A 20809-nucleotide genomic window follows, 5' to 3' on the forward strand; every position below is an offset into this window, starting at 1 on the left:
ATTTTGAAAGACTTTTTGGATAAAGTCAAAGAGGTTTTTGTTAATTTTCCTGCCCGAAGAGGTCGATATTTATCCCATTTGAAAATGTATGGAATACCTTCACTATGCAAAATTCCTTTATATAACAAAACACGCTGGAATTTTTGGTTTGGATGGTATCTTACGCAAAGGATCATATCGTTTACTGGCCTTCTTTTTTTAAAGAAGAACTCAACAATGACAAAAGGCATCGTACTCTGGAAGCTATTAATTCTTGTTTACAAAATGTTCGAGACTTGGAACTCATTACAATTTACGTTAATTTCATTTCTTCTTATGCCAAAGAATTCGTTCAAGATCTTGATTTTTTTCAGCAATTAAAGAAGCCTGTTTTCCCTTTTGTTGAATTACAGCTTCAACAACTTACTGCATATATTGAAATGTATAGAAGTTCAAATGAATTTGGTCCTCTTCTGGAAAATTTAATCACCCAGCTTCGATTTAATCCAAGTGAAATTTATCCAATTTTTCAAGCAGCATTTGAAGCAGCTTATGAAAAATTTGCTGCACATATTCCTAATCATCCAGCTCGGCAATTTTTTTATTCATGCCAAGTCTTTGATCCTAAATTTGTTCATAATGGAGATATTTTCCGAAAAAATATTCGGCAGTACAATTTTATTAAAGAATTTGATAATCCGTCTGATGAATTATTACGGGAATAGGGAGTTTATTGTGGCTTGGATAATGAATTTTTAGGTAATATGGAATTAGACCAATATTGGGTAGATAAGGCAACGCAATTGCCAATCCTTTCTAATATTGCTTTGGATTACATTTGGTTGCCGATATCAAGTTGTACTGTTGAACGAAGTTTTTCTATGTACAACTCTCTTTTAGATAGTGATCGGCAAAATCTCTCTCAGGATTCTCTTAAAAAATTAAGTATGATATATTTTAATGGAATTATGACCTAAAAATTTATTGCATTATGACTTAAAATAATAAATGATTTTAACAAATTTCTTATTGATTTACTAAATAATATCGCATAATATGAATGTTTTTATACATAAAATCAAATAATTACATAAATTTCACTAAATAATATCACATAATACGAATTTTTTTAAAGAAATTACATCACATAATTTTGTTTTAGCATGCACATAATTCATTTTTTATCACAGCATAATTTTATCGTCTCTGCACCAGGATCCACATCTGAAATATAGCCTAGGACCTGTAACAATACAACGTATCTGTCTTTTCTTCTTTCGTTGGCTGACTTGTCTCTTAACGGGTGTATCTAACCTTTCATACGAAAGTCAACTGCTATCCATGAAACTCATCTAAACCAACTTATCTTTCCTCAAATTGGTGGACCTATACTGAGCTTATCTCTATCTTTTACCCATTAGAGATACCCCGCATTGAAATAAAAGCACGACAGTTTTCAGGTTTATCCTATTTTATTCATTTAATGCTTCTTGATAGTAGGTGTCTTTACAATCTTCATTCCCCGTCCCCAAAGCAATTCGCGCGTTATTGAGCTAAGTATCCAGATTTGACGTAACCCATACGTTATAATCTTTAATATCGAAGAATAAAAATTTTCCAATTTCGAGCATTTATCCAAAATTCAAACTCAGACGTAACCCATATGACACAGATGAACCCCAGATAATACATTGGTGTTCTCCCATTATTAATCTTTATTTCAAAATTCATCTTTCACTTCCACATCTCCTTATGAAATTTCTCAGGTACTTTATTCCCGAAAGAAATATTCTTGTGCTTTCTATCGATTAAGTGATTACTCGCACAACTTCAAACTCCAATCTTTCACCTTTTCAAGTTTTTAACTCGATTAAATCCTTATTGATTTATTGGTTCCTTTTGAACTCGTTAAAACCTGAAATCTAAAAATAAATTCTAAAAATAAAATATTGATTAATAATACCTATCAGTGACTTACTAACGAAATTAAGTTTTCATATTCATTATAATCAGTGTTTGAAATTCAATGTGCAGAGTGTGCGCGCGCACAAATTTCCTAAAACTCTGCACATGATCAAAAGTTTTTGTGTGCGCAAAGCGCACACAAAAATTTTGTATGCATCTCCGCACATTTCCGTACATCCCGCACATTTTTGCACATTTCCGCACATTTCTGCACATCATTGCTTATTTTCCGCACATTTCCGCACATCCCACACAGTTTTGCACATTTCCGCACATTTCTGCACATCATTGCTTATTTTCCGCACATTTGCGCACATCTGCGCACATCGCGCACATACCATTTATTTTTATATTTTACATTACTTAAATATAATATGAAAAAAAGTTTCTATATTTTTGTAAATGGGTTTGGTAATTTTATTTAAAAATTTCATTAAAATTTATCCGTGTAAGGTTTTTTACCTATTAGATATGATTAACATGTGAATTAAAATAAGGTTTGCAAATAAAATTTATGTACGTGGGGATTTTAAAATAACGAATATTTTGCACATTGAACTTTTCATTATTTACTAATGGAAAACTATTTTTTACCCGCAAATACTAAAGAAAAACAAACACATGATCAAGTTAATAACGCAAATAAAAGGAAAAATAAACCAAATCAAGATGATAATTTAGCAAGAAAAAAGCAAAAAACCGCTAGTGCTCTAAAGCCAAGTTGGCTATTAACGTATGAGTGGCTAGAATATCGAACAATTGAAGATACAACTTTTATGATTTGTGCTTGGTGTGAAAAAGCAAAATTTATTAACCAAATGGCTAAAGGAATCACAATTTACAAAAAAGATTTACTTGATCGTCACTTAAAAGTAAAGGATCATTCAATAGTAAAAAAAAATCAAAAAGAAAGTCAGAATAAGATTGCAGTTGGGTTTGTGAAGCAATATGATAAAGAAAAAGGTATTATTGTTCGCCAAATGCAGTGTGTATATTTTACTGCAAAAAACCATATCTCATTAGAAATATATCCAAAATTATGTGAATTAATAATGCCATCACAAAATCAAAATATTATTGCTCCAAAGGTGGTTGCTTTACCAAGACAGCTTGTTGATAATACAAACTCAACTCGTTCAAGTTATGGTACATATCAAAATCATAATTTAGGAAAAGAAATGGAAAAGTCAATAACAAGTATAATCAAACAAGAATTATATCAAGAAATCAATGATTCTCCGTTTTGGAGTATTATGATTGATGAAACTACTTCTATTTCTGATGAAAAGCATTTAGCTATGGTTTTTAAACATTTTTCACATAATGTTCCTGTATTGAGTTATATCGGGCTAATTGAACTTGAAGATTGCACCACAGATAATATTCTAACTCAAATTTTGGAGTTTATTCAAAATAATGGACTTAATTTGGATAATTTAATCCATTTTGGCAGTGATGGTGCATCTACAATGGTTGGTAAGTTATTAGCAAATTTTTTAATATTAAACCTATCGTAAAAAAAAAAAATTTAATTAAATATAATATTTATTGATCAATTATAAATTATTTATAAAATAGGACGTAAAAATGATGTAGCAGCAAAATTAAAGGAATTAAATCCATTTCTCACCTCAGTGCATTGCATATCTCATAGCTTCATCTAGTTGGAAAGGATGCAGCGAATGAAGTTCAATATTTTAAAAAATATGAAGCCACATGCAAGGAATTATATTCATATTTTAGCGGATCTTATAAGAGAATGTTAAACTTAAAAATGATCCAAGAATCAAATGATGATCTACAGTTAGCAATATTAAATATTATCAATACACGTTGGTTATCTTTATCTAATGTAGTCAAAAATTTATATCAAATTTTAGATTCAATAATTGATGCTTTAAATTTTGACAGTCTTCATGCTGGTGATCAAAGAGATAGGGATCGAGCTAAAAAATTATTAGAATTGGTAGATTCTAAATTTAAAATCTCAACTATGTATATGGCGGATTTAACATACCTTCTTACTATTTTATGTAAAACATTTCAACGAGATATTATTTCTTTGTCAGAGGTTAAATCTTCATTGGATGCTACTATAGCAACGATAAAAACTCAATTCATCAGTTTTGATGATCAACCGCCTATATATGGAACAAATTTACAGCAATTTTTACAAAATAATCCATTTTATAATAATCATATACCAGATGATTTTGTTCATTTTGCAAAGGCCCTAGTTCATAGCTTACAAGCTCGTTTTCCATGTAATGATTTATATGATTCTATGAAAATTTTAGATCCAAAAGAATTACCATTACAAGAAAGCGCATTATCTTCATATGGAATAGAAGAACTTAAATTAATATTCGAACACTTTGGAAATCAAAAACATAAATCAAATGGTATACCAGTTCAGCCGTTAATTAATAGTTCAGAGTGTAAAAAGGAATGGCAGATGGTTAAACATATCATGAAATCGATTAGAAATTATGATATAATCGAGGGGTGGCATCATATTTGGAGTACTCGTCCTCAATTTAAAAATCAATTTCCTAATGTTAATATTTTGGTTAATATTGTTCTATTAGTGCCACTTTCGAATGCGAATGTAGAAAGAGTGTTTTTTCAACATAAGTTGACGAAAACTAGATTACAAATGTTGAGACATTAGATATGCATTTAACGATACTTTTAAATGCACCCGATAATATTGAAGAATTTAATTGGGATAAGGCATTTAATCAATGGAAAAATGAACATGTACGACGAGTAAACACTAATAATATTTGAATTTTTATATTATAATGTAAGAATAATAGTGTTTATTGGTGTTTTTATAAACTTATAATAAAGGTTTTTACAATTTCAAGTATTTTTTTTTTTTATAAAAAATTTTAAATTTTAAGTATTGTCCGTTGAAAAAATGAATTATGCATAAAAAAAACGCTTTTCACACATCATTTAAAAATTGCGTACATAAAAATTTCAAATAATGTGCGCATTCCGCACATGATTTAAAATTTGAATTTCAGACACTGATTATAATAATAATCATGTGATGATGATCATTTTCTTTCTCGGAGCATGCACCATATGAGATTCCCCCAATTCCCTCTGTCATCAATTTACAGAGTTGCCACATTGAACGGGCATTCTCATGGTCAAACGAACGAATGAACAAACAAACAAACAAATAAACGAACAAGCAAATAATCAACAGCATAATTAACAAACAACATAATCAATGAACAACATACAACAACATATAACAGCAACATTCTTGATTCACGATATAAATAGCGTTAGTAATATAAAACATTAAGCGATATAAAATAAAATTTAACTTCTCTAAATTTCCATCAATTTTTATCCACTTTACCTTTAATTTCAAACTTCGATAGCTCTCGTTACGAATTATTACTTTTCAAAAGTGTATATTTAATTCATCTTAAAATTTCCATTTTATTCAATTAAAATTAATTAAGCGAACATTAATTAAAGTTTAGGGCGAACCTATTACCTTTAATTAATATTAAACTTTACTAACAAATAATTAAATGAAATTTATATTTTTATTGAGTTCTGTTGAGAACTGGGAATTACTTTGAATTCTGCTCTCTATTTATACAAATTTTATGATACTTTCTATTCTAATATATGCTATCTATATACTATCTTTAATATGTTATCTTTCAATATGTTTCTATATTATCTTTCACGTTCCGTCTTTTTAATACACTATCTTTCAACATATTTCTATTTTTAATATATTATATTCCATCTTTTGTGGCTTATATCTTTTCGTATCATCTTTTATATTATCTTTTATATTATCTTTTCATATTATCTTTTATATTATTGTTTTTATGTATTTTCATTATGTGTGTTCCTTTAATTCGCTATCCCTTCATTTTATATGATTTACCTTTTGTGGCTTATAATTATTCTTTCTGATTGTTCTTATTGTTGAACTCAATAAACTGGTTGTTAAGCCGCAATTGATCGACTCCCTACTCAATCTATTGGTTCCTTGTTAATCATTTGATAAATATTACATCATGTAGATCATTACTCTTCCTAAATGTTTATCCTTTTCGGCTAATCATTTATCCATTCACGCTGATTTGAGATTAGTTCGTTCGTACTTAGTACTTGACGTTCACATTTGTCCATTTGGTATATTATTTGCTCTCGCTTAATATTTGTCCGTTTACAGCATATAAGAATATTCGGAATTCTATTGTACACAAAACAAAGTGGGATTCAGGCAGGGATCAGGAAAAATATGAAGCAGCTCTTGAATGTATAAATAAGACGACAGGTACCAATGCATATATCAAACTTGAAGAAGAAGAAAAATTATTATTAATTTCAGCAGTTAGAAAATGTGCAAATCTTTTATATAACTGATTAATTCAAGGAACAAATAATTGTAATATTGCAATTATTGCAGTTTTCAGAAAAGTTGTATTTTGGTAATTTTGGAGTAACACTAAACACGTGCAAAACTCGAAACTTGAAATCATGTGTAATATTAAAATTTATCCAATCATTTACTTGGTCTTGTCACATGCAAATTATTATATAAATTATAAATCGAGTTCGCGACTTTCACGAACGTGTAAAACTTTGAAGATGAGCGAAAAAAACTTTAATATTACTACTAAAGAATGGAAATACGAGATAGGAACTTGTTTTGTGTGTCGAAAATGCCTTTATTGTGGTGTTAATTTGGCTGAAGGAAGTGTGTGCAATTGTGAAAAGACTCTTAAACCTACGAATAGCAGTAAAACTAAAAAGTTCCAAGTTGGTCATGTCAGAAATGGAGTTTATAAACATAATGAAAGTCATCCTATATTGGTTGCTTTATTACAGTCTAATAATGATATACATAAATATCAATATGATTTATCAAAAAAATTTAATTTTACTTTATGTGCGAAGTGTAATAGCCAACTTGTAAGAGATCAAAATACTTATAATAAAAATAATCTAATTTCAATTGATGAGAAAGAAAACCAAACTGTAAAGACGCCTACAAAGCCACTCAATCCTTCTAAACTAAATAATGTACTTAATTCTAATTCTGATATTCCTTTCCGTTTCAAACTAATAATTAAAACACCTGATTTGACTAAACCAGCAAAAGCAATTACCTTAGAAAAAATACCAGCTTATTTTGAATTTGATGATTTAGTATTGCAAAAAGTTTGCGAAACAGTTGGTTTAGTGGTTCGTACTAAATATGAATTGTCTTATAAAGCAGAAAAAGGAACAGGAGCTGGTACAATTTTGGAAGAAGAAGAGGACTTTGAAGAATTTATAAGGGAGTACCATAAATTGACTATTTCTGATAAGGCTTTATTGATTACAGCAACTGTTAAACAAAAAGAAAAGGCAAAAAGAAAAAAGGTATTGTAGTTTTTTTTTAAAGGATACTATTAATTTATTATAATTAATTATTTGTGTTTTTATTAGAAGAGTTTAGAGATATCAGATGGTAATGAATCTGTGAGCGAAGATGATGAATTGGAACTAACTGCCAAGCAAAAAAATAAAAAAAAAGTCGTGTTCCTAAAGAAGATAATTTAAATGATATTGATTTCAAAAAGGGAGAAATCCATAAAAAACTTAAGGAAATGCATGAATGCAATATCCATAAAACAGGATATTGTTATATCAAAGATGACAGACATTTACTACTTACAACATTACATTTGTCCATGTGGACAGATGAAATTGTATGTATAATATATATAAATTTTAATTTTTTTATTTCATTAATATAACTTAACATGTTATTTATTTGTAGTATAAAAATCATTGTAACTACGAAACTCCACCACCGCATCCTAATTTTGGAATGGCGAACTCATTAAAAGTTTCAACAAGATCATCATCATATCTGATAATAATGCAAATTATTACCAACAACAATATGTGTCTCCACCAAATTCTCATTCTTATTATTCGGGATGGCCACCTTATCCACCACCATATCCACCATCACATTTATCTTCGTATCTATCATCACAAGCATTGTCATATTTACCACCATCATCACATACACAATTTGCTTCAACTTTAGATGTAGCATTACAAACTTCACAATCTACACCTTCATTATCTTATGAAATTACAGAACCATCTATAAAAGATTTTTTAGAACTTCTTGACAAAAAGTTTGGAGAAGCAAGATATACAATTTATTTACAAAAATTTGAAGAGGAGGAAATTACAGTATCACAACTTGCAGAAATGAATCCTGAAGTTTTATTAAATGAATTTGGAATAGAAATAATTGGTCGTAGATTAAACTTAATTAAAGAAGCAAAAAATTTTCTCTGATTTTTTTGTATAAAAAATAATTTTTTTTTGTTATTGATTTACAATATTTCTATTATGTTACACCGCTTTATTTGAGTTATGTAATTGCTAATAATAAATGATAGTTTTGTATCACAAAGTTTTTTGCGTTTTATTTAAAATTTTAAAATAAACTATAAAATAAACTCTATAATGTAAAAAAAAAATCTAAGTTTAATACAAATAAATTGATTTGTTAAAATAACCTTTTGCCATATCAGGTGTTACCTGAGATAATGCTAATAAAAGTGGATATTTTGGATCATTACAATTTTTTACAAATGTTCTATTTTTTTTTAACTATGATTTAACTCCAGAAAATGCCATTTCAATCGGATTATAATCTGGAGAATATGGAGGCAAATAAAGTACTTTACATCCCATTTGTTCAATTGATTCTACTAATTTTTCATCATGGTGAATTTTTGCGTTATCCATGACAATAACACTATTTTTATTCGGATATTCATTCATCTGCGGTAACTAAAAAAAATAAATACAATCATATGTTTAATAAACAAATGAAAAGGAAAAAAGAATTAAATAAATGAAAAAAAACATACAACTTGCGTAAGAATAAATGTTTGAAATCGTTTTTTATTGCAACTTCCTTTCATAATATCAGCAGCTATAAATCCATCTAATGTTAATACTGGTAGGATAGTATATCTTTTCCCTCTTACAAAAACCACATGTTTTTCAACTCTCATATTTTTTAAACAATATCCATAAGCCCTAGATAAACTTCTCTCATCTTTATTCACTTCCTATTTTATACATAAAAACACTTCGCAAAAGTTCACTTCTCTCTTTGGCAGCTTTTTGTAACCAAAATAAAAAAATTTAGTTATAATTTTTCAGTAACTAAATGATTAATAATTATAAATCTACCTTTTTTCTCGTTATTCCAAGATGATTGAGCGCTCTCCATAAAGTTGGTATAGATACAAGCTTGCCAGTTAATCTTTCCATTTTAGAAGCCAACTCATCAAGGTACCAATCTTTTTTATCTTTTACAAGAGTAGATAATATCTGTAATATTAAATTTTAGTGAATGACAATTTTTAAAATAATTAAATGGAATAAATTAAATACATTAAAATCATCAGGATTAAAAATTCTTCTTCTTCCTTGATAACCTTTGAATGGATGATTTACACAACCCTAACGATCATAAAGTTTTCTAATTTTATGTACGGTAGAAATACAATATAAAGCCTAAGAGCAGTTTCTTTTGCTGAAAATCCATCAAGTTGATGATAAATAACATGCCATTTTATATCATTACTTAAAGATTTTCCCATATTTAAACTAAATAATATTTATTATTTCTTACAAATAATTAATGAAACATAATTCTAAAAAAAAACAAAGATTTCTTGTCTTATAATGATAAGATCACCAAGAATCGCAAAGGATCGTTAAGAATCGTCAAACTTTTATAAGTTTTGCGGAAAATAAGCTTGTATACGCAACCAAACTCACGTTAAAGCTTCTATAAAAGCAGAATATTCTTATGGGCAAACAAAATCGCGACTTAGTTTAGTAAAATTTAAGACGTTACTTGGAGAAAAAAAAAAATCGCGTAATTTTGTAGTGATCATCATGTGACTTCGATTACACAGATTTATGAAAACCGCAATAAATGAGCTACAATACAATTTATATGATTTAATAATTAATTTTTTACACCCTCGTGTAAAAAGATTCAATTAGACTATAATTAAAATAAAACTAAGCTAATTCTGCGACTCAATTATTTTTTTTGCTTTCTCAGCAAACGGTTCCCCCTTATGCATTTTGTAATATGCCTTCTACGCAAGTTCATCATAATTTATACGAGGATCATATTGTGATGCAGGAGGCAAATATTCGTTAGGATCTTCGTTTTCGCCTGTTTTGGTTTTGATAAGGAAAGAATATATGTTAAGACGAGCTTCATCAAAATGTATTTACTATTATACAAAGGAAAATTTTCAAATTTTTACCAGAATCATTTAGCTGATTTTCACGCGTTTCGTCCTTATCAACCTTCCGATCTTGTAAACGATGATAAACAAATATCCCTACAAGAATCAAAACAAATACTGATTCAAACTTAATTGATTTCGACAATTGTTGCATTTTGTTTCAGTTGTTTATTTTTCGATAAAGACACGGAAAAGCTCGTTTATAGTAAAGTTGTTATAGTTAGTGAAGTTTTATTTTTTTCTTTATAATAAATTCCTCTTATAGTGAAGTGTTTTTTTATTTGTTTAGTAATTAGTAATTGGTAGGGCAGGCAACTGACCATACCATAAGTCATAAGAGTAGTGTGACATAAAGATCACGCCATCACACGGTACTGCGGTAGTGAGGTGATACGAAAAGAGTCTTTGTCCTATTTCCAAAGAACCAGTAAATAAGCATTTATCCTGGATAACTATGTGTGATAGTGCTTCGATCCTGATGGGTTTTTAACGGATCAATCTGCGGTTTACTACGGTTTGGCATATCAAGGTAAAAAAATAAAAATAAAAATAAACTCATTACTCTATTCTTTCTGTCAAAGCAAAGCTTGTAATTGTTTAAAATGATAAAATAAATTTATAATAATGAAAAATAAAAATAGAATTTTTTTATTTTAAAAAATATTGGACATGACTCACATAATTGGTAGCGAAAAGAGTTTCCTATTCTATCTGTAAAATCACTTTAATTTGATTTTTTATTTATATAATTTGAGTTAAAATTATAAATATAGCAAATTATATAATATATATTTTATAACTTTTTTTTAAGTTCCGCAAAAACCAATAATTAGTTTATACCTGGGGTTTTTACATTTCATTTTCTTTATTCTTAAGCTTTGGTTTTGACAATTCTAATTTTATTCATTTATTTGGTTATTCTTATTTTGATCTTTTTACAAAAAATATCAAAAAATCAGCTGTCAAAAATTCCACGTAATAGGGGGCAGCACCTAATAATATAATAAAAGTTGGTTTGTATACTTATATTTATTTTTAGAAATGATTAAAAATTAAAATTATCTAAGGTGAAATTTATATTAATTCTTAAAAATATATCTTTTTATTTTCTACCTGGGGAAAAAATTCTGAGCTTAATTTATAATTTAATAGGAAAAGTTTTAAAGGTGTAATACAGAATAAGTATTAAAAAGAAAAAAACCCATTAAAAGAATTTGATACGTTTTATCATTACTAATATATAATATACTACTTTTACTAAATGGGAGAAAAGGTGGATACCCATAAAATAATATACACATACGTGTCTGAAATAATTGAAATATAATAATATAATGAAGCATACATTCTTATGTAAATACTGTAAAAATATTATATATTTTCTGTCTTTTTTTAACTAAATATAATCTAGTTACATTATAGTTCGTCATTGATTTTTTCCCGCCAAAAATAGACACACCGGAGAAAACTATATACTACAAGAGTGAGGGAAGGAAAATCGAATTGTTTTTTTTTTCGACCAAAGGCAAATTTTAGTTAGCGTTATCCGATGAGGCGCTTGGCTCAGCGTTACTGCTAGACCCAAGCTCATCAAAATTAACGAAATCATCAAAGTTAACGATATCGTTTATATCGCCAATGCCAAAACTTGGTGTCAAGTCATAATTCACCGAGAAATTTATCGCCTTTTATAGCAATAAAACGATCAAAAATAATATATATCAATATATAATATATATAATTTATTAAAGATAGCAAGATATTAATAAATATAAACTCACTTCTTCCACGCTCATATTTAGAGATGATGATTGTGTATCTTGTAACTTGTCCGTTATGTCTGTTGTCGCCGTTGTCTGGGCGGACTGCTGTGATTGGGTCTGCACCCCGCTTGTAACTATCGGTTGTTGTTGCGGAGTAGCAATTGCATTTGATTGGTTAACACTTGGAGCTTGTGGCTGACTCTGTGTTGGTGGTGTTTTAGTAGAGTTCTGAAAAAATTTTAGTGGTGAATTTTATTCCAAAAACAAAGCAAAAAAATTTCACCTTAGTTACTTTTGGATCATTTTTTACACGTTGCTGGTGTTGAACTGCTACGGGCACCCCCCCAATTTGCTGTGGTACGACTGGATGTTGAAATTGCTGCTGTTGTAAATATAGAAATCCAGGTTGGCGAATACCAAGCTGTTCACGCTAAAAAATTTTTACCAATTTGATTATTTGATTATTTATGTAATATAAGAATAAAAAAATTCTACATGTTAAAATCTACTAACTTGTTTCTGCTCGAGGAGCATGTTTTGATTTAATTTATTTCTATGTATCACGTTTGGTGGAATCATGTAACTACGTTGTTGTGCTTGTTGCATAACTTGATTATTTAAGCCTTGCATATTGAGAAAGTTATTATTAAGGGTTTCATTAGCTACATTAGCAGAATTAATTGCAGAAGTTATCTGATTCGCAAGTTCAGATTCGCTGCGAATTTGATTTTGGCCCATAGGGTTCATTTGGTGATTAACGTGTGAAATAGTTTTATTCATTGACGCCACCTGCTGTTGCTGCTGTTGTTGCGAACTTCGACCAAGTTGCAATTGTTGGTTATTGCCTTTTGGTTTCCCATTGGTGAGCTGAGCTTGACGCTTGGCAGACAAATCAGGAGAAGCTGACGTTTCAAATGGCTGTCAATAATTAAGATATTTTTTATAACAATTAGTTGTAATAATCATAGAACGTCATATAAACAAGAGGCATAATACATTTACAAACCGTAGTTAGAATCATATTATTTGGCATATTTTGGTTAATCGTAATTTGTCCTTGTTGATTGGGTAGTTGCTGTCTTTGGGGAACTTTACGGTATATGAATGAATTTAAAAAGATTTACTATATGACTATATCATATGATTATTGATTAGATCATTAATACTTACCATATGGGGAATTTTCTAGTCTCTGTCGCTTAGCTGGCGATGTGGACTGCTGATTTATATTTTGATTAATAGCTTGACCTTCAACACCACGCTTCGTTCCAGGATTTAACTATTATTAAATAATAATTCTTTTATTATAATATAATTATTTAATTAGCATCATAAAAATTCTATTTACTTGTGCTTGCCCTTGATTTGGAGTCATATGAATCTGAGAAGCTTGTTGTTGAACCTGTCCTTGATTAATTCCAGGATTCTGTTGTTGTTGCACTTGATTTTGAATTTGCTGAGGATTTTGTGTCTGGGCTTGAGCTGCTAAAGCTTGAAGTGTATGATTTTGCTGGAAATTCATGCGCTGCATAGTTTGTGGCATATTTCTAGTAATTTATATCAAAGATTAGAATTTCTCGCGTAACTTGCGCAATAACCTCATTATAAACAATATTAACTAAAATCTACAATTACATGCGTCGCTGTAATCCTGCTGTCGCCACTGTTTGTGGTACTTTCATGTTTGTTCTTTGAGGACTTGACATATCGCCATTTTGGCTACCGTCAATTACTACACGATTAAATTGCGCCTGTTGATGAGGTTGTTGATGAATAACCTGTTGATGATTAGCTGGAGATTGTTGTGGCTGGGGTTGTGGAGTCTGTTGTGGTTGTTGTGGTGGTTGTTGTGGTTGTTGTTGTTGCTGTTGTTGTTGCTGCTGCTGCTGTTGTTGCTGTTGCTGCTGCTGCTGCTGTTGTTGTTGTTGGGAAGCTTGTTGCGAAGCTTGTTGAGCTTGTTGCTGTTGATGTTGAGGATGCTGTTGTTGCATTAGCCGCTGCTGTAATTGTTGCTGTTGCACAGCAGCCTGAGCTACAACCTGTGGATGTTGTTGATACATTGTCGGTATTTGAGTTAGCATACGATTACCCCCTCCTCTTCTCATCTGTACCAAAAATTATTTATTGCAATGAAAAAAAGTTAATATATTGCGCAGCAATATAGGCAGTAATAGATTAAATAGTCTATTATTGTGAATTTATTACCTCTGCTGCTACGTATCGTTGTGCTTCCATGGTTCCTGGTCGATTTAATTTAGCGCTGTATATATCCCAAAATACTGTCCACCACTCATATAAAAATCCTTCAGGGGCTTGCACTGGAACTTCGGCGTCAGGCAATTGTGCATCGTTATCTGAAGTTGTACCGTTGCCGTTTATTGAATTTGCACCATCATTTTTGAGCTTTATATCCCCCTCTCGTAGATAAGTTCGTGCTGTTTCTGTTGCTCCACTACGTTTTAGGAAATCGTATACATAAGAATTAAATAATGACTGTTCTCGTTGTTTCAAACCATTTCTTTGATTTTGGTCTGAATGTGCAGAAAGAAATTGTTGATTTTGCTGTGAATGAGTCTGTGAGGCCTGTTGAGCCTGTGAAGGTTGCTGCTGCTGAGCTTGTGGAGGTTGTTGTTGTGATTGATTAGGTACTTGTTGTTGAGCTGCAATATGCATCATTGGAGCGGGCATCATATTGTGAAAATAACTTATTTTTTAGATTTTCCAGTTCTCTTTTTTAAAGTTTGTCAAATATATTGTGTACAAACTTCCAGATTTGCAAACAAAACGAAAGAAAAAAATTGTAAGACAGTGAGGTAACAAGCTCAGAGTTTTTATACAAGATTCTACTAATTATTTCGCATATTAAATAACCATACCTGTATAAGAAGCAAAAAAGAAAAAATATTTTAGTTCTTTTAGCGTAAGTCTTATATGGTATAACTCACGACTAATATAGAAAAAGGAGAAAAATTTGAGTGTGAGAATTTTTATAGTTGATTTATATGATTCTTGAAACACAAAAACCTACGAGCCTCCGAGGTGGTTAATTTCAGTGAAAATATGAGAATTGAATTATGGTTTATAAAAGTGAGTATAGCGAATAAGTCGGTGACCATAAAATAAATTTGATTAGGCGTAAAAAACGGAAACTGGGGGACATTAAATTGATATCCCCAACTGCAAATTACGATCATTTTGTCATTTTCGTGTTACTTCATTAACTCCATTTGGAAATATTTGACCTATTGTGAACCAATGATGGAGTTGTAATATGATACACAACGCAATAAGACTCATCAACGAACAATGAAGTCATTTTGTTCCTTTTTGGGGACCGAGTGGTGACTTTTTGCTCAAATAAGCCATATAACAAAGAAAAGCTGATGTAAAATTTAATAAAAGCGTATTTTGATCCCTATTTGCTATTATTTCCGGACTTTAAATGTATCGCATTCTAACCGAAAGGAGCAAAGAATAAATTAGCAAATTTATTTTTTTTTAAAAAAAATAAATTTTACAGTAGGAAAAGGAAAAGAATTTAGTAGGAAAAATAAAAATCAATAAAGAGTTCAAAAATTGTGATCTACCCCATATACCCTAAAATAATCATTCTTAACCGGAATTATGACTGATTTGACCAGCATTAAAAAGGAATGCTTAATTTCGCCATTTCGGAAGAAAATAATTTTTTTACTTATAGATTGTAAATACAATTATTTAATACTTTTAAGAATACTAGAATACCAGTAAAGAATCCTTTAGATATTTTAGATTACATATAAATGATATAATGTATTTTTCAGATATTATTAGTTATAACAAATAATAATTTTTTTTAAAAAAAATCTTATTTGAAATATATATTATATTTTCAAATAATATAACAAATAAACCAAAACTTACCTGTAGGTAAACTTTCTGAAACTATATAAAACTGGTTTTATTACAGATATAAATTGATTTAAATTGTTTAGCAGGTTTTATTAAAAGCAATGATTTATTTTTTATTGGCCTTGGTAATTCTTCAAAATTTATATTTATTTTTTTTTTTAATGCATATACAACTCCATATATTAATTAAATTTTGTATAATTATAAAAATATAATTAAAGCTAAACATTTATTTAGCCTGCAAATATAAGCATTAAAATATTATCCCTTAAACTGTAGGAGTTAAAATTAATTTTAAAAATTTTTGAATTTTTAAAATATTTTAAGATCTAGTGATTATATAAAGATGAAATTATATTTGTTAGATTCCGTTTATTAAGGCACATTTAATGGTAATAAAATCATAACTCTAAAATTGATAAATAAAAAGTTATTATAATTTATAAATTTTCTAAGTTATCCTGTCACATAATATTTATAGAAGGACAATTTGATTCTTCTCATTAAGACGTATCAAATGGTGGTAATTTTATATTTCTAGGATTAATGGATAAAAAGATATTTCAATTTAAAAAATTTAGCTACTATATATTTGTTATAATTTGCCAATCATTTACTTTTAAAAAATCATTATAAATTAAATTAAACTTTTTTTCAATTTTTATTTAGAAAATACTATAGAATTTATTACAAAAATATTGGTTTATGTAATAAAATATTTTAAGATATTTAAAAGTGTCTTTAATTAAAAAATAAAATTGCAGGCAAATTTGGCTGCAAAATAGTTTAAGAGATAACATCTATAATTTCTATTATCTATTTAAATATTTATATATAAGAATTCTAAATATCTAATATTAAAATTGCAGGTGAAATTTACAAGTTTAAATAATTGTTTAAATTAAAATTATTTAAATAATTTTACCAAATATTTAAAATGTAAAATTGCAAAACATATAGCAAATTGTAAAACTTTATTAAATTTAAATAATTTAACTATTATATAAATTTAATATATATATAATTTTGATAATATGATAATTTTTTTTTTATTATTATTTTTATGCAATTTTGTTATATTATAATTACACTTATTTACATATATTAAACTTATATAAATAAAATAATAAAACATATATAAGAATTAACTTTACAGAAATCTTATAAATTAGAGCGATATTGGAAATTATATAAATTTCATGTTGTAATGATATTGATTTACATAACAATATTGTTATGACATCAATTTAATATCGTCATTTTATTATCACCATAATTTTTATGAAGATATTATATATAATGATATTTATTTAAAGAAATATCTAACTAACAAAGTTTCAATATTATTATAATATCAGCAATATTGATTTAATATCATTCATTGCATCACCACAATTATCGTCAATATATCATGATAACATCTATTCAAAAAAATGTCTAATCAATAATATTTCAATTTCATTATAATATCGGTAAGTTTTATTAAAAAAAATGATGTACATAATGAAAGTAAGAGTTTAAGGACCAAAAGTCTGTTCACATTTGAAACATTGTGTATATAAAGTTACGAAGGATCTGCTTACTTATAAAATAGGTCCGCACCTAGGCACAGATAAAAATCGTATATAAAATTCTTTGCAGATCCTATTATAAAAAGAAATTTTATGTTACATTGTTATGATTTTTTTACCTTTTTAGCTAATTAATCAATAGAATTTAAGAAAAAGTAAGGTAAAACTATTAGTAAAGGGCTAATTTTCTACGCGACCTTTATTATAAAGAAGCGGTTTTCATATTTAACATTAAAATCAATATCAATTTTTCTTATTATTTTAAAAAGCTTTTAATATATACATGCCACCCAAATTATTTTGGGCTGCCGTAATTATAAGTAAAATCCTAAATTCAATTATGGCATCCCAAATTATTTTGGCACTTTATATAGTAAATTATATATAAACTGGCATCCCAAATTATAATTATGACATTCCAAAATAATTTGGGCAGCATGTATATTTTAATAGCTCTAAAATCTTAATTTCAATATTATATTTCCAAACTTTATGTAGGTTTTCCAACCTTAGAAAGCATATCAATTTTTATTATATATTAGAAAAGCTTTTAATAGCTCTAGAATCTTAATTTTTATATTATTTTTTTGGTTATATTTATTTAGTCTAACGAAATTTAATATATTAGGAATTGATTCTATATAAGTTAGTTTATTAATTAGTATATTAACTACTTAAGTCTAACGTAAATAAGTTTAACTATTCTTATTACCCCATAAATAAGTCTAATGATTTCTTAAGTCTAACGAAAATAAATCTAATTGTTCTTATTACCCTATAAATAAGTTTAACGAAAATTAATATATTAGGAATTAATTTTATAAGGGTTAATCCAATAATTAGAATAAGTTTAGCAAAAATAAGTTCAATGAAAAATCATGTGACTTTTTAAATCTAACAAACTTTTATATATATATATATAAGAATAAAGCACGTATAAGCTAGTTTATTAAATAGTACAGTCAAAGCCTGATGTATCGATACTACTGGTTTTAGAAAAAATTATCAATAGATCGAAATATTGGTATAGTATAAAAATTTTATATACTGATATTAATATAAAATATTGAATCAGTATCGGTACAAAAAAATTTTTATCATAATCGTATACAAAACTTTAAAATTATTGTTTTAATGTAATTATTATGGTGGCTGTCACCTATAAACCACACTAATACTATTATGTGACTTCAAATTTTTATAAATTGTAAATTGAATAGTAAAAAGAAAAAACTAAACCGATAAAATGATAGAACAACATGTACTGAATATTTCTATCAGGTTATTTTATTAAAATTTAATAAGAATTTTAATTAATATTATGGATTAAAGTTAGATAACTTTAATAAGTAGCAATAATAAAAACATAAAATTTTGGATTACACTAGTCGAAAAAAAAATATTCAGCCTTAATACAATTTGGCCTATATTCGACTAGAATTAATAAAATTCGACTTCAATTAGTAAAGATCTACGATTAAACATATATTCAACCTAGTTGAATTATGTTAATCAAACGTTACGCATTACGCGATACGTGTATTAAAATAAAAATTTAAAAAAGGATGATCCTTTTTTAAACTTTTTTAATTTTCTTCCTTCCCTCCCCGCCCTTTGTTCCCCTTTTCCTTTATCCTAGTTTCTCTTCTTTCCCTTTTCCTCCCTTCGTTCTCCTTTCCCTTCCTTCACTTTTTTCTTCCTTACCCTTTCCCCTTTCCTTTCGTCACTTATCTCTTTCGAAGGTATACATATACCTTCGAATTTTTACTTTTTTAACGAAACGTTTCACTAACATTTTCATTTTTTTCTTTTTTAGATTCAAGACGCCCATTTAAAAGGCTCAGGTGGGCTTCCGAAGTATGGAAAAACCAAATTTTGTAAATATGAAACATGGTTTATTTATTTATTTTTTTAATTTAGTATGAACGGTTACTAACCGTTCTTTTATTACTTTTTTTTTAGATTTGGCCGTTCGGGTGAGCTTCTGAAGTATGGAAAAACCAAGTTTTGTAAGTACAAAACTTGGTTTATTTATTTATTTTTTTTAATTTAGTATATAAATAGTTACTAACTGTTCTTTTATTACTTTTTTTTTAGATTTGGCCGTTCAGGTGGACTTCCGAAGTATGGAAAAACCAAGTTTTGTAAGTACAAAACTTGGTTTATTATTTTATTTTTTTTTTAATTTAATATGAACGGTTACTAACTGTTCTTTTATTACTTTTTTTTAGATTCGGCCGTTCAGGTGGGCTTCTGAAGTATGGAAAAACCAAGTTTCGTAAGTACAAAATTTGGTTTATTTATTTTTTTTTTAATTTAATATGAACAGTTACTAACCGTTCTTTTTTTACTTTTTTTTAGGTTCAGCTGTTCAGGTGGGCTTCTGTGTTCTGAAGAATGGGAAAATTCCAAAGATTCGTAAGAATCTTAAATTTTTTTTTATTTTTTTAAAAAAATATTACGAACGATTACTAATAACCGTTCTTTTCTATTTTTTAGGATCGGGTGGGCTTCTGAAGAACGGAAAACCAAGAAACCAAGATTCGTAAGTAAGTACGAATTTTGGTTTAATTTTTTTTGTTTTTTTTTTAATATATGAACGATTACTAATAACCGTTCTTTTCTTTTTTTAGGATCGGGTGGGCTTTCGAAGAACGAAAACCCAAAAATTCGTAAGTACGAATCTTTAATATTTTTTATTTTTGATTATTATGAATGGTTTACTAACCATTCTTTCTTTTTTTTATAGGATCGGGTGGGCTTCCAAAGAATGAAAACCTAAAGATTCGTACGAATCTTCAATCTTTTTTTATTTTTGATTATTACGAATAGTTTACTAACCATTCTTTCTTTTTTTTTTATAGGTTCGGGTGGGCTTCTGAAGAACGAAAACCCAAAGATTCGTAAATATGAATTTTTAATCTTTTTTATAAACCCAAAGATTCGTAAATATGAATCTTTAATCTTTTTTATTTTTGATTATTACGAATAGTTTACTAACCATTCTTTCTTTTTTTTATAGGTTTGTGGACTTCTGAGATTCGGGAAAAGGAGAACTAAGGTTCGTTACGAACTTTGGATTTTTTTTTAATATTATGAACGGTTTCTAACCGTTCTTTTTCTTTTATTTTTATAAGTTCAGTTGGCTTCTGAAACCAAGATTCGTAAGTACAAGTATGAATCTTGATTTTTGTTTTTTTTTATTATTTTGGAACGGTTTACTAACCGTTCCTTTCTTTTATAGGTTCAGCCGTTTGGGTGAGTTTCCGAAAAACGAAGAATGGAAAAAACTAAGATTCGTAAG

At 28.1% G+C, this 20809-nt stretch overlaps 5 protein-coding genes across 6 annotated transcripts; 2 read left to right on the forward strand and 3 right to left on the reverse strand.

Annotated features, from left to right (window-relative positions):
* Nucleotides 1-6579: 6579 nt before the first annotated feature.
* OCT59_015429 (uncharacterized protein) lies at nt 6580-8292 on the forward strand (the record flags this gene model as incomplete). 2 transcript variants are annotated; one of them, XM_066139995.1, is made up of 4 exons in its annotated part: nt 6580-7356; nt 7423-7444; nt 7525-7685; nt 7837-8292. In XM_066139995.1, 4 exons carry the CDS (start codon nt 6580-6582, stop codon nt 8290-8292), a joined length of 1416 nt encoding a protein of 471 aa, XP_066002818.1. The 2 variants fall into 2 exon arrangements, with proteins under 2 accessions (XP_066002818.1, XP_066002817.1); XM_066139994.1 differs by lacking the exons at nt 6580-7356; nt 7423-7444 and having other exon boundaries at nt 7584-7685.
* Nucleotides 8293-8849: 557 nt separating this feature from the next.
* Nucleotides 8850-9614, reverse strand: OCT59_015430 (uncharacterized protein; the record flags this gene model as incomplete). Its single annotated transcript, XM_066139996.1, has 3 exons — nt 8850-9077; nt 9202-9342; nt 9519-9614. 3 exons carry the CDS (start codon nt 9612-9614, stop codon nt 8850-8852), a joined length of 465 nt encoding a protein of 154 aa, XP_066002819.1.
* Nucleotides 9615-10124: 510 nt separating this feature from the next.
* OCT59_015431 (uncharacterized protein) lies at nt 10125-10434 on the reverse strand (the record flags this gene model as incomplete). The annotated part of the gene is made up of 2 exons (XM_066139997.1): nt 10125-10204; nt 10299-10434. The coding sequence occupies 2 exons, from the start codon at nt 10432-10434 to the stop codon at nt 10125-10127; spliced, it is 216 nt and encodes a 71-aa protein (XP_066002820.1).
* Nucleotides 10435-11277: 843 nt separating this feature from the next.
* Nucleotides 11278-14843, reverse strand: OCT59_015432 (uncharacterized protein). Its single transcript, XM_066139999.1, has 9 exons — nt 14249-14843; nt 13679-14148; nt 13392-13590; nt 13214-13322; nt 13050-13132; nt 12557-12961; nt 12336-12473; nt 12062-12244; nt 11278-11965 (listed from the first exon to the last, which is right to left on the reverse strand). The coding sequence occupies exons 1-9, from the start codon at nt 14732-14734 to the stop codon at nt 11813-11815; spliced, it is 2226 nt and encodes a 741-aa protein (XP_066002821.1). The 5' UTR covers nt 14735-14843; the 3' UTR covers nt 11278-11812.
* Nucleotides 14844-19631: 4788 nt separating this feature from the next.
* On the forward strand, nt 19632-20565 carry OCT59_015433 (uncharacterized protein; the record flags this gene model as incomplete). The annotated part of the gene is made up of 8 exons (XM_066140000.1): nt 19632-19649; nt 19737-19783; nt 19867-19923; nt 20005-20054; nt 20139-20177; nt 20255-20293; nt 20370-20408; nt 20528-20565. The coding sequence occupies 8 exons, from the start codon at nt 19632-19634 to the stop codon at nt 20563-20565; spliced, it is 327 nt and encodes a 108-aa protein (XP_066002822.1).
* Between the last annotated feature and the right edge of the window lie 244 nt (nt 20566-20809).

This window comes from Rhizophagus irregularis, chromosome 23 (genome assembly GCF_026210795.1).
Source record: "Rhizophagus irregularis chromosome 23, complete sequence".
Taxonomy (NCBI): domain Eukaryota; kingdom Fungi; phylum Glomeromycota; class Glomeromycetes; order Glomerales; family Glomeraceae; genus Rhizophagus; species Rhizophagus irregularis.